At 45.6% G+C, this 13,701-nt stretch overlaps 1 protein-coding gene across 2 annotated transcripts in view; it reads left to right on the top strand.

The window, feature by feature from the left end:
* Window positions 1-12: 12 nt before the first annotated feature.
* The window catches only part of ASH1L (ASH1 like histone lysine methyltransferase), a 58,095-nt gene continuing 44,406 nt past the window's right edge, over window positions 13-13,701 (top strand). For both annotated transcript variants that reach the window (XM_038167740.2, XM_038167739.2), the window contains exons 1-2: window positions 13-167; window positions 7,616-8,138. In XM_038167740.2, coding sequence (XP_038023668.1) covers window positions 7,716-8,138 — 423 coding nt within the window. In that variant the 5' untranslated portion in view covers window positions 13-167; window positions 7,616-7,715. The remainder of the gene's footprint in view (window positions 168-7,615; window positions 8,139-13,701) is intronic.

Below are 13,701 nucleotides of genomic sequence, written 5' to 3'. Positions count from 1 at the left end.
GGAGCAGGAGCCGCCGCCATTTTGGTGTCGCTGCCTCGGCTCGGAGCAGGGCCGGAGCGGCGGCCGCTGGGTCCGGGTCCCGCCCTGGCCCCGTCCGCGCTGGGCGGCCGGGAGGATGCGGCGCGGAGGAGCCCGGCCTCGGCCTCGGCCGCGTTGTCGCTGACACGGTGAGGAGCGGGCGGCGAGCGGGGACCGGGACCGCCTCAGGCCCGGAGCCCGGGGGGAGGGGAGCCCGGCCGGGAGCCGCCGCGGGGCCGCCCCGCCGAGCACCGGCGCCCGGGCCGCGCCGCCCCGCCCCGCCGAGGCCCTGCCGGAGGGCTCGGGGCGGCCCCGGCGGCGCGGCCTGCCCAAGGGGGGGGGGGGGATCCCCGGCGGCCGGGCCCGCGGCCGGGCCGGGAGGCGGCGGGAGGGGAGGCTCCCCGGTGACAGCAGCGGGGCCCGCGGGGCGAACGGAGCCCCGCGGGGGGGGGCCGGGGGAGGCCGCGCCGTGCCCCCGGTAGGGCCGGGCCGGGCGGGGGGCGCGGTGCCGCCTGACAGCTGGGCCCGGGGAGCGGCCGCCGGCTCGCGGGGAGCCCCCTCGGTCCCGGGCCCCGCCGGGCGCTCCGTGAGGCGGCTGTGGAGGAGCGGGCGGCTCGCGGGCTGCTGCGGGGGGGCTGCGCTGCCTGCGGGCCTCCCCCCGCCCCGAGTCGTAGTGAGCAAATTTCACTTCCGTTGCGGTTTTAATCCCGTTCGGTTTCAGGGGCGGTAATCTGGGATTTGGTGGGTCCTCAGCTCGACGCGTTTGTCAGAGCAGAAGCCAGCGCGCGTTGCTGTCCTTTTCTTTGTATTAGATAATCCCCGCACTTCGTAGCTTCTGCTTTTCCCCCTTGGTTTTGTGGTTCCTTCACCCCATTAATTACTTAGCAGAGAACCAGAAACAAGTTGGAATGTGGGTTCCGTGCGATGGCCTCAGGACACAGATTCGCGCTCTTGGCAGTTGTGTGTTATCAGGAGCAAGTCAGAGAAACCAGGCAGTGGGATCTTGCCCTGGCTTTCCAGTCTTGTCAGTAGAGTTTGGGGCTGTTGACCCTGCTCTGTGTGCGGTTAAACGAATTTTCTTTGACTTTACGGCCATACATTTACATGTACTTAGTTTTCATTCTCCAGAGCAGCGTGCCCTTTTGCATCTCGTGTTATTTGTTTGGGTTGTCTTCCTTGTGCTACTGGAGATTGCACCTGCAAAAGCAATGCTTTATGTGAATGTGGGAGCGTGTCAGATTTTGGGGGTTAATCCTGAAAGCTTTGTGTTTCCCATGGACATCCATGAGGACCTGGAGACCATCCCTGGTGTTTCCGGCTCTGCGTGAATGGAGTTGTTCTAGCAGCTGGTTGAACATATGGGTAGAGATGGGCTCTAAAATCATCATCTGTTTGCCTACTTGAGTTCTTAAGAAGCATTCTTACTCAAAAATGAAAGCTTTGGTAGCTTTTGCTAAACTCTATAAAAAGTAAAGGCAGACTGGCAGGGAGGACTCTCGTGCATCTTGCTTTCAAAAATAAAATTATCCCAACTTTTTGGACTCCAGTTATATTTGATTGCTACAGTCATCTGAAAAACAGTTAATGTTTAAGTGCTAATGAACAGCAAAACAATTGAAGTCATAGTTTACGAAAAGAAGAAACTTGTTTTAAGTTGTTTTCAGAAGTTTAAACTCTCTTGAGGATACCAAGAGCAGTTTCAACACTTGGTGCAAGATACAGCCTTATTGATAGAAGCTATAACGCTGATGTCAGAAGAGAAAAATGGAGATAGCGTGTGCAATTAAGTGGTGGTTATTCTGAAATAGATGTTGTTGTCATATGGATTGTTGACTTGTTAAATTACTGCGCTGCCAGTGGCAAGAAGTGGGCTTCTGCCATTGTGGACACATCTCTTCCACCCCAGTGAGATCCTGTGTTCATTTCACAGCTTAAAAAAAATAAATAAATCCAATACGCAGATCTACTGTGGCTGTTCTGTGAAACCAAAATCTTTATTTGTTCCTAATTTTCTGCATCACAGCCTTACCTGTTTGGCATCGTGGCTCACGTGGTTTGTGTGAGCGTCCTAGCACTGGCTTTTTGGCAGAACCAAAGGCAGCATGTCTTGGGTTTAAGGCAAAATACTGGCTTACTACATCCTTTACGTCATTTTTTACTATGTGGGTATAAATGACAAGTTGGAGTTCAGAAAAAAACATTAAAAGGCATTAGACCCAGGGATGTACCTGTTGGGAAGCTCCTGAATCACAAATTTAGGGGCTGGGAGGATACTGTAGGAGGATTATCACAGCATACGTTGTTTGTTTGGTTGGTTTTCATACTTTTTCGAGGCAATCAGTGTTGGCCAGTGTTGGGACAAACAGTACAAGGCGAAATGTGTGTAGTGTTCAGCACTTACAAATTAATTTGCGTATCAGTAATAAAACAACAAAATTATCAGGCAGATCAAAATTCAATTTTGTGTTGCCAAACTCTTCAGTTAAGAAATCAAAAGAAATCCTGTATCTCCTCACAGAGCTGTTCTCCCACTAGAACATCCTTCTGAAGTGCCCTCATGTCTGCACTGTTTCTCCCTACAAACCGCAGGTCCCGCCACCTTTGGCCGTTCCAGCACGAGGTCCCGACTGTCTTTGCCACTGACACTTTTGCAGAATATTCATTCCTGACAGAACAGGGGTTCTGTTATTTTATGTCTGTCAAAAACGCATCCAGCAGATTATAATTGTAAAATATTTGTCACTTCATATTAAAAACAAACAAACAAAAAAGTAATTTTATTTTTGGCAAGTTTCTCCGTTTCTGAACTTTTGTAAAATACTCACAGAAGTAATCCCAGGTCCTTGAAGTTCTGTTTCAGTGACCTCCAGTGATCTGTGTTGCTTCTTGGGGTACGTGATGTGGAGGAATACAGTTTTTTGTGGGTTTTATGACATTTTGCTCTCTTTGTGAAGGAACTTCTGAGTGTAGCGCCTTTCTTCAGTAGCAGAAAAGAGAATTCATGGAAGGCTTACGAGAAGGACTTGTGGGAGTCCATACAGCTATTAGAAATATTCTGGGATTTCAAATTTTTGATTCTGGCAGCTGAATTTTTTACGTGTCCACTGGAACTGAGGCAGTGGAAAGAGCCAAAAGAAAACATCTTTCAAATATAAAATCGCAATACATTTACAGCAACATAAGAGTAACAGAAATGAAGATGGCAGGGGAAAAAAAAATCTCATTTATTATAACTTGGGGGGGCGAGCATATCTAGGAGCTAACGGTAGAAGTCAACTCTTGGCATTTTTTCTGGAAGAGCAGGGAGTCTGAAAAACTGAAATCCTAATGGCTAACAGGCATGAAGGGCTTTGGATGTGTCAACATGGGAATAAGAAGGAATAATAGGAATTAAAACTGTCTGTGAAATTAGAAAGGTCATTAATGCACACCGTTTAGTTCTAGGGACACGTGTCAAAAGGGATGTTAAAGTGCCTCCTAATGAATCCTTTGGTGAGCAGCGATTACAGGAGTGATTTGAGATCTACAGAACCTACTGGGTGAGGGCCTGGAAGTTCATTTAGGGAGCTGGGTAGGCATTTAGGGAAATTTGTTTAGGGAGATGGGTAGGCTGGGTCTTGATCATTGTCTGGGCCATGGAGAGGTTTGATCCTGGAGAGTTCGTAATTTAGCAAACCTGGCATTAGCCTCCGATCCTATGGAAGGAAGTTGTTGGCAAATGCGGATTAGGTCTTGGAGTAGAGTGGGACGTGGGAGTTGGTTTCATCACGCTGAGGCTTTACATCAGAAACATGGGTATTGCTGTGGAGAGACCTGCAGAACGTGAGCCGTGGGAAGGGAATTGTTGAGCCGAGCTCTCGGCCTGGTGCAGAATGCCGTGCTGCGTGGTGGTGCTGGTACTTCCTAGTCCTAGAAGTTCAGCAGCGTGGTTCAATGACAGCATGCAAGTTTAACAAATACTTGATTGTGGGCATGGGCAGTCAGGCTCCACTGCTTTAATTCCACGTGAATCTTCTTGGGCACACTGCATGGGATGTGCTGCTTTTCTTGGAAAGCCCCTGGTAGTGCAGGACGTGCAGAGATGTCTTCCAGGGGTCGGCATCATCGAAGCAGGTACTTTGGAAGTCGATAGCCCGTTTTTCTGACCTGAAGAAGCCTTTAGCATAATAAAAGCCAGTCTTTGCACATTGATGGAACAAATGTGGAAAGGGAAGACACAGATAAGTACGTTATATCACACTTTTGTCTCAAAAGTACCGATTTGTCAGAGTTTGGGGGGTAAATTCATTGCAAGCTTTTATAGCCGCCTCAGAACTGTCACAGAAGCACAGAGTGGTTGGGGATGGAAGGGGCCTCCAGAGCCAGTCCTTGGTGAACCTCCGAGGTTCCTCTCTGCCATGGCTCCAACTGTGGCTGTCGGGTACAAGTCAACCAGCCCAGACGTGAAGAGTACTGCAGAAACTGTTGTTTCTTAGGAAAAGGGGAAAAAACAACAAAAAAAAGGAACACGTGCAGTGGTTATCGCTAGCCAAACAGCACGAAGGCAGGGGGACAACTCAAGACCCAAGGTCCAGCTGTGCACACCTTGAAGACAATGACAGGAAGCTTGTACTTGACGTAGGGAAGAAAAAACATTATTGGGATTCGACGAGATGAGATCTGCTCATTGTGGTTATGAAAATGATCAAATTGGCAGCCACGTTTGCTATGAATTAGCGTAGGGTAATTGGAGAGTCTGAGAGAAGAAGATTACAGTGATCAAGGCAACACGATGATTAGGTCCGGGATTAGCATTTTTGTTGTCTGTTTAGAGAGGAATTAATGGATAAATAAAATGGCCTACCACATGTTTATGAGAGTCATCAATTTTGTGACTCTGTTTCTTGGGTAGTTGCTGATCTGGCATTGCCACGCTCTGAGGTTTTAGCCCCGCTCTCCCTTCAGCCTTTGATTGTGAACGTGGTTTGCAGCACGAGTGTCATCCTCCTTCTCCTCACAGCCTCGCTATTAAGTAAATACGGAGCCAAATGCAGCAGTGCTGTGTGGTGGTGTTCCGGTTTAATTTGGTTTCAGATTCTAAGCTAATTAATTAATGATAATTGTAAGAAAATGACTGAAGGTTTGTGGCTGTTGTGGACAATAGTTACCGGACTAGAGAAGGAAACATTTGTGTGAACATAGACGTGAGGCTTGCATTGGCTGGTGGATTCCCTCCTTTTCTTTAATATGAATAATAAAAATTTGTGTCCTGGCTTAGAATTACCGTACTGTTGGCCAGTTTTCCTTTGTTCATCAGCATGTAGGAGAAAATCCTCTTTCCCTTGATCTGAGGTAGCCTAATGGCCTAAACGTTGGGCCTTGGCCTGGGAGCTGTCCCCAGCTTGCTTCCTAGTGCTGCTCTGTTGATTTCTCATTTTTATTTCTGGTTGTAAAACGGGGATTTTATCTAATTACCTCTGGTGTGCTGAGCAACGATACCATTTTTGTTTTTTTGGGGGATGTCCTTAGTTGAAAAGTCATAGCTGTAAAAAGAAATCCCTTTTAATAACACAGAAATAAGTCATTTTTCTCTGAGAGTGTAGCTGGTGAGGCCCAGCTTCGTGGCGATTTCCATTTTGTGTTCTGCCCCCTGTAATTCTGGCATCTGACTTCCAGCCTATGCCCGCTGCAGCCACCGTTGTCCTTCTCAGGGCCACCTTTCACACCCCTTTTCCTGTCCCCTCTGTACTTCAGTGCTCGGTGAGCCACCTCCCAGTACCAGGAGGCCCGTGGGCCATATGTAGGGTGGCTCTGGACCCGTTGGTTGCGTGCCGGTGGGCTGAGCCCCCAGGAGGCCGTGTGTCCGAGGGGTCTGCCGAGCTCGCTGCGACTGTTGAAACTCATTTTGGAGCTCATTGAAACCACGGCAATCTTCTCATGGCATTGTTACGGTTCAGCCTTAATCATGTAGAAAATAGGAACAGATCGTTCTGCTCGTTTCATCGTTTCCCTGCCCAAGGCTGGGGGGTTAGAAGCAGATGATCTTGAAGGTCCCTTCTAACCCAAACCATCCCACCATTCCACAGTCGTGCTGGTTTACCTTAATCCTATAGAATATAAGAACAGAAGATCATGCTGCTTTAATTCCTGTAATGCTCTTTTCAGTACGTTGATGGCTTTTTCAGGCCTGCTCCTTATATATTTGCATCTTCAAAAACGATTAAGGTATTTAAAGATGATCTTCTTGCAACGCCCCAAAGGTAAAGAATGCCGCCTGCTGGCTTGGTTCACTTTCAGCCCCTGGAGTCTCCGAAGGGAGATCCTTTCCCTGGGGGGTTGGTCTGGGACACCGCGTGTTATATCCACGGGCTGGGCGAGCAGGTGGACGGCGTATTGCCAGAGCAGCAGCGTGCTGTGAGGCCGCATGCATCCTCGTGCCATCGTCGCGTTGCACCAGGGGCTCTTCCTGCCCTCATGCTCATCCAAGCCCGGGTGGCACTCGTGTCCCTTTTCTTACATTGCTCTCCAAATGTCAGGCCGTGGTGCCACACGTGCTTTTAGCTTGGCCCATGCACACAGACCTGCGATTTGTCCCAGCCGGTAGTCATCGGTGCGCCTCGTTTGTGCCCTCTGCAGATGCTTTCTACGATGCTTCTTGTTTTCGTGGATAAAAATGTGACGGGGTGCACGGATTTGGTTTGTTCTTTGGCAGTGGGGGAAATAGCAGCTTCTGGCTCTGTGGTGGTCTGTGTGCAAGCACAGGAGGTGGTGCTGGCACGCTGCTCGAGCAGTCTGCCAGCCAGGGACCAGGAAGCCTTGCAGTAGCAAGGTGATTAAAGTAAACTTGGCTTTAGTTCTTAGAGAATTGGAGATGAAAAAGTTCCATCAAGTGTATTATTTGTTGTAATTTATCTTATGACAAACAGGTTTATTATACATACATAACAGTGTACCAATGATAGGTAGAAGGATGGACTTCCCTGTTTTGGTACACCTGGAAGCACAAATTCGTGTGACATAATTTTTTTTCCTGTCCTCCCCTTTCCCCATCCTTCTCAGATTGTGAAAAATCTTTAACTAATACGCAGATGTTGCAGTGTCTTTGAGAATCAGCGTATATGTGGATTAAGCCTAACTTTCCTGGTGGCTCAGATGGTTAAACCCCCAGTGTTTCTTATTTTTGCATGCTTTATCATAGGTTTCATTGGCTGCATCTGCATCATTCCTTAGCTGCGACTAGTTCATTTCATTGGGGCAGGGTGACAATGCTAGAAGTAGCAGGGTACAGATTAAAAAAAAAAAAAAAAAAGTTATTTCGTGATCAATATTAAAAGTCCTAAAGCCTTGATCATAATTAAAAATGCCTTGTGGGTGAATTGGAAAGTATATGATAATAGTCATCTATTTTTGTTTTTCAACTATAATTTAAAATTGGTTTTACAGATAAATTTTATTTTGTAGTAGGTTACAGGAAGGATTGGTGTTTTTGAAACTTCAGCTGTGTGACCGCTTTTCTGGAACTTTCTGAAATCCAATTGCTTTCTAATCATTTTGAATATTTATTTCACTTCTGCTGTAAAATTGAAGTTTAATTCTGCCTTTATTTTCTTTTTTGCAGAGTGAAAGATGCTGACTGCCAGTAGTAGAACAGATCTTCTGCGGAACATATTTCTATAAATCTTCCCTAAAATTACCCGAAGGCATATATTCCGCCTGTGATGGACCCTCGGAATACTGCTATGTTAGGCTTGGGCTCTGATTCTGAAGGGTTTTCTGGGAAAAGCCCCTCTGTGGTAAACATTGGCACGCTGGTAGGAAAAGGAGAAGTAGAGCTAGAAAGCTGTACCAAGGAAGAAGAAGACGGTGAGAAGAAGAATCGGGAGGGGAGCAGTGCTGACAATGGGAAGAACGAGGGTCTAACTGATGCACAGCAACAGTTTTCAGTGAAAGAAACAAACTTTTCAGAGGGAAACTTGAAACTGAAGATTGGTCTTCAAGCAAAGAGAACGAAAAAGCCTCCTAAGAACCTTGAGAATTATGTGTGCCGGCCTGCTATAAAAACCAGCATCAAGCAACCAAGAAGGGCACCAAAGAGTGGGAAGATGACAGATGAGAAGAATGAGCATTGTCCTTCAAAACAAGTGAGTAGTGTTTTTATTTATCAAGTGTTTAGCAAGTTAGAGTAAATTTAAACTCTGTTTAAAAGTTTTTAGCATCTCTGCGTGGTCATGTTCTACTGACTGCTTTGGATGTGACCTCTGATAATGAAGTTAGAAATGGTTTGATTTAGTTCTGATTGAGATTTTGCTCTTTCACAGCTTTTCACGTTTTTTGAAGTAGTAATGAAAAATGATGTTGACTTGAGGTGAACCTGAAAAGCAACGGTGTAATTTTAAGTCTCTTGTGTTGAAGATTTTTATTTTTTCCTCTGTTTAAGTCAGACTGTGTATTTGCTGTATTTGTCTCTATAGTATTTGAATAGACTATTTGAAACTTTTCCAAATCTGAAGAGAGAGCCCTGCTTTGGGGATGTCTTGTTTTCATCATTGTCGTGACACAACAAGTAACAGCAGCTATAAGAGAAAGGGGGAGCAGGAGAAATGACAAGAACTACAAATGTAGTTGCATAGATGCTAAATAAAAAGGTTCCCTAAACCGAAGATCGTTTCATTGCTCCAGCCTGCATCCTGTTCGTCACGCTGCCTGTGTGAATTCTGTCCTGGCACATCTTGTAAGGCACAGCCTACCCAAAGAAGGAAAATTCCTTTATTTTGTACTGAGATGATGTCTCTCTGACATACCCAAGCTTTTTTCTTTTGCCTGTCATGCCCATAGTTAAGTTTTCCTTCAGGAAGAGCATCTTCAAGGACAAATAATAATCGATGCCCTTACGGTCCAAGTGTGCTGTATGTTCCAGGTGATGACTCAAATGACTTTTTCCAGGTTCTACTGTACAACTTCCTTTCCTTTTCTACATTATCAACAGAAAGGATTTTTTAGCCAGCCTACATGATACGGGAAATTGTCCAGCAGAAGCGGTACACTATGTAACGTAATACTTCGGCTGTGGCAGTCTGGAATACCCAGTCACTGATCTCTCTTTACATCCGAACTGAGGTACTTCTTGCACTTAGAACTCTCTTTTTAGGAAAGCCCTGAACCGTTAAGGATGGAAACTTCTCCACTCCATTAATTGATCATGCCCTGCGATTTTTTTTACCAGAGAGAATAGTTAATGTTGGAACTCAGAGGGTGACAACATGGATTCTTCTTCCTTGACATCTTAGTATACTGGATTTTTCTCAAAAAGATCCATCATATTTCAAATGGAAATTAGAAATTTGGCGGGTAAAATCAATTATGTAGGGTTCCTGGTCCTTTTCAGATGGATGTCACAGTAGATGATCAATGGTCCTTTCTGCCCTTTTATAAATTTCAAAACTATATTTCATGCTTTCAGTAGTACCCTTTTTTATACGATTTTATGTTATCTGTATGTTGTATCATAGATCTGGTGTCAATTTTTCATTCCAGCAGTTCTAAGTGGAGTTACTCCTGCTACTTGTCTGGTTAATAACCTAAGTGTGTAGCATAGAGAAATGCAGGTCTGTCTCTACGATTCAAATGCTCCTTGCTTAAAATAGTTCCAAATCCCTGACTAATGATAATTCACTTCAGATACCCTACTCTCTGTAGAATCGTACCAAAGTGTTTTATAAATTCTTCAACTGTGTGTCCCCTGATAGAAACGATGGTTTACAGAATCCTACTCATTTCTAGCAAGTGATGAAAATTGTCTTTCTAGAAACAAATGGCAGACATGGTTTAAAACTATTGCATGTTTTGAATATGATACCCAAGGGATTTCTTTTATCTTACTGCAGTGAAATAAAGCAAGCTTCAGCACTGAAAATTACGCTTCGGAAAATTAAATTGATCCCTTAATCTTTCCTTTCTGTGGAGAGGAGGTAGGGGGAAGCAATTACGTGGCCAGCTCATGGCAAGGTGTGACGAGTTGTTGAGCTGTGAAGCCAGGCTGTCCGTACTTACAGGAGGAATTCAGAACTTGAATGACAATTTAGCACTTGTAGCGTACTCAGTTAACCACTAAGACACAAGCAGTGCTACTCCTTAAAGCAGTAGGAAAATACTTTGCGCTTCCGTCTCTTTACCTTTACGCTTCTTTCTCAAGCTCGCTGCTGAAAGGACTCCTACATCTTGAGCAGCATCTTCAGCTACTAACAGAGGGTTTCCCTCACTTGCAAAGAGTGGGTTAGCAGAAGTGGGTAAGCTTGTTTAGTCTGTCTTCCAGAAGTGTGTAGAGACAGAGCTAACAGCCTGCTGAAAAGAACTGGGCAGAAAAGAAATGGCAAAGATTCCCAGGTGCTAAGAGGAACGGGGTTAGAAGTTACTGTCATAGCGAAGCAGTGCTGAATTTGGCTTTTCGCACTAAGTATAAAACTTGGACCTCTTTGATTCAAAAAAAAACCATCCTGTGACCAACAGGCGTTGCTGTATGGCTAGTGCACTTTTCCTAAGCCTGAAAATGGGAGCCCCAGACATAAATACAATCTTCCACTGGTTTTAACACGAGAGGTGTCTGAACAGCTCACCTGCGGATACGGGGTGGGTACAGACAGCAGCACAGCCAGGTTGCATTACTGAAGTTTTTGAAAAGAGGAAGGCAAGAAGTGATAGTAACAGCTGAAATCCTAAAATACTCATGGTAAAGGAGTGGAGCAAGATGCAACATGCCCTTTTGCTCCATCTTCTTACTCCTTTGTAAAACTGCTGAGTGCAGCGTTCTGTAGTGCCGATTTTTTTGCTGTTGGCGGCTATGATGATTCTGCAGTGATTGATTATAACCTGTTAGTTAACAATGCAAGTCTAGTAACTGTATGTCCACATAGGATACTTAAAACTTTAAATGCAGATCAGTGCAAAATTAACAGTAATAGCAATTTTATGAAAAATTATGCATTTTATAGTTGTTTGGGGTCAGTCTTTTGTTGAATAGAGTTTTAATCCAGGCGGACATAGGTAAAGATTGCACAGGAATAAATGTTTTAGGTTTTAAAGCACAGAATGAGTTTTATCATGATGTAATCTAGAGCTTCCTAATAGCTTGGTGCATCACTGAAACCTCCTAGCTGAAAGGCAGAGTAATGCAGAGCAGCTCCAGGACCTTGGCATAAGTTAACCCAGGAGGCAGCTCAGCACCAGCTGCTGGTGGGGAGACGATCAGAAAGGTGAAAGTGCACGACCTCGTGGGTTGAGTGAGGTGAAAGCAGTTCACCAGGTAAAGCAAAAGCCATGTGCCCACGGAAAGCAAACCAGGGGATTCGTTTGCTGCTTCCCATCAGCAGGCAACTGTCTGGCCATTTCCAGGAAAGCAGGGCCCAGCACAGGTTCTTGGGAAGGCAAACACCATGGCTCCGAACGTCCCTTCTTCCTGCCTTACCCAGCTTGTGCTGTGCAGCATGCCACGTGGCACGGGTATCCCGTTGCCCAGCTGGACACCCTCCCATATCCCTGTGCCCCCCCAGTAGAGAAGTCCTTGCTCTGTAAGCGCTGTCCAGCAGTACCAAAACCATTGGTATGTTGTCAGCGCTGTTTTCATCAGAAATACAAAACGTAGCACCAGACCAGCCATTAGGAAGATGTTGTGGTTTAACCCGGTGAGTTGAGATAAAGACAGTTTATTAAGACAGGAAAATAATAACAATAATGATGATAATAGTACTACTACTAATAATATATACAAAACAAGTGATGCACAATGCAATTGCTCACCACCCGCTGACCGATGCCCAGCCTAACCCCAAGCAGTCCGGCTGGCCCACTACAGCTAGCCCCCCCTATATGTTGTTTAGCATGACCCCAGATGGTATGGAATACCCCTCTGGGCAGTTTGGGTCAGCTGTCCCGGGTCTGTCCCCTCCCAGCTCTTGCTGCACCCCCAGCCTGCCCGCTGGCAGGACAGAGCGAGAAGCTGAGATGTCCTTGGCTTGGTGTAAGCACTGCTCTGCAACAATTAAAACATCGGGGTGTTATCAGCACTTTTCTCATCCTAATCCAAAACATAGCACTCTACCAGCTACTAGGAAGAAAATCAACTCCGTCCTAACTGAAACCAGGACAGAAGAAAATTAACTCTACCCCAGCCGAAACCAGTACAGATTTTTAATTGGAAATGCATGTAATCCAAGAATTGTACTGGACTTTCATATGGCCCGGGCTCTGCATATTGCAGCGTAGAGCTATCAGAGCAGAAGCTTGGCGTGTGTTCTTGTTTGCAGGAATGTTAGGTGAGTTACAGGGATGAAACTCCTAGGAGACGTGAGATATTTCTTTTTTTTCTGAGTGATTTGTTAGTAGTGATCACCAAACTCCATTAAAGTTTACCTTTAAAATTTTTCCAATATAAAACTGTACTCCATCATTTCAGAAGGTGAGATAGGGCTCTTTATTCTGCGGAACCACCAGAAGAGAAAAGTGAAATGCTGTATGAGCTGCACAAAAGGCGAGCTTCCCACACCAGGGACAAAACGAAGGCATGAGACTCGCTGCGCATTTGTGGAGCTGCATGTGAACACGGCCAAACAAACCATTGAAGCTTTGAAGTGCTGTCCTCATCAAAAGCACTCTGTAATATGTTGTGGACTTCAGATTACTCCTTTCCATGCAGTGCAGCAATTGTTTGCACAATAGAAGTCGTTTCATGAAGGACTGGCACCTTTTTGTCACTCATGTGTTAGGATAACAGGGCTGCGCCCTGCCCCCCCAGCTCTATGTTTTGTGAGTACAAGGGTGGGTGAACTGGGGGGGAAGTTTCTGAAATGTGACGCTCCTGTGTAATTTACATAAGATTGCAGCTGCCACAGAAAAGCTGGGCTACGTGCCAAACTATTCTCTGGAGACCACAATCTTTTTGCACCACAGCTAAAAACCAGGAGCCAGTACGACTGGTGGGTTTTGTTCTGGTGCTGCAGCAGGTTTGGAGGCATCCGACCCCTACCAGTACTCATCAGCACCCTCCCCCAGAAGGAGCACTTCGATCAGTTACATATTGCTCCGGGGATATCTCGTTTATTTTCTGGAAACACACTTAGGCTGATAGGGCGGTGGTGGTAACAGCCAGTGGAATTTAGCTTCTGGTCCATCACGGATTTTAGTGGGAGCCTAGTAAAGATCTAGGCCCTGATCAAGGCTTGACTCAGATAGATGGGGTGACCTGTTTTGTCTAGTTTTTAAATAAGTTCCTTAAAAATACTTACAATTGGTATTTATAAGCACTTAGGCTATGGCTGGTGCTGGTAGAGTTGTACTGATGCTGGCTTAAACTGAGACTTGCTTGATTTCCTCAGTACGAGAGCAGTGTATTCAGATGTTTTTCTGCCATTGTTACCTTCTGAACAAAAAAAATCCTCATTATTCCTGAAGTTCATGTCTGTGCACTGCTTAAGTTTAATTTTTATCATCCTTTTACAGCAGTTACTCTTTCTTTATGATACTCCTTAGCGATAGCGATGCCTCCCCTTCACTTTAACAGAAACTTTTAATAATACAGAATTGCAAGAAAGAGCTCTGAATCTGTGCTTTTTTGTGTTTTGTTTGACCACCCTTGGAAAGGGATCCAGAGCAGTGGGAGTCCCCGTCCGTGGAGGGATTTCAGAGCAGTGGGGACATGGGACTAAGGGTCAC

Source organism: Anas platyrhynchos, chromosome 26 (genome assembly GCF_047663525.1).
Source record: "Anas platyrhynchos isolate ZD024472 breed Pekin duck chromosome 26, IASCAAS_PekinDuck_T2T, whole genome shotgun sequence".
Classification (NCBI taxonomy): domain Eukaryota; kingdom Metazoa; phylum Chordata; class Aves; order Anseriformes; family Anatidae; genus Anas; species Anas platyrhynchos.
This window is presented reverse-complemented; position numbering and strand designations above follow the sequence as displayed.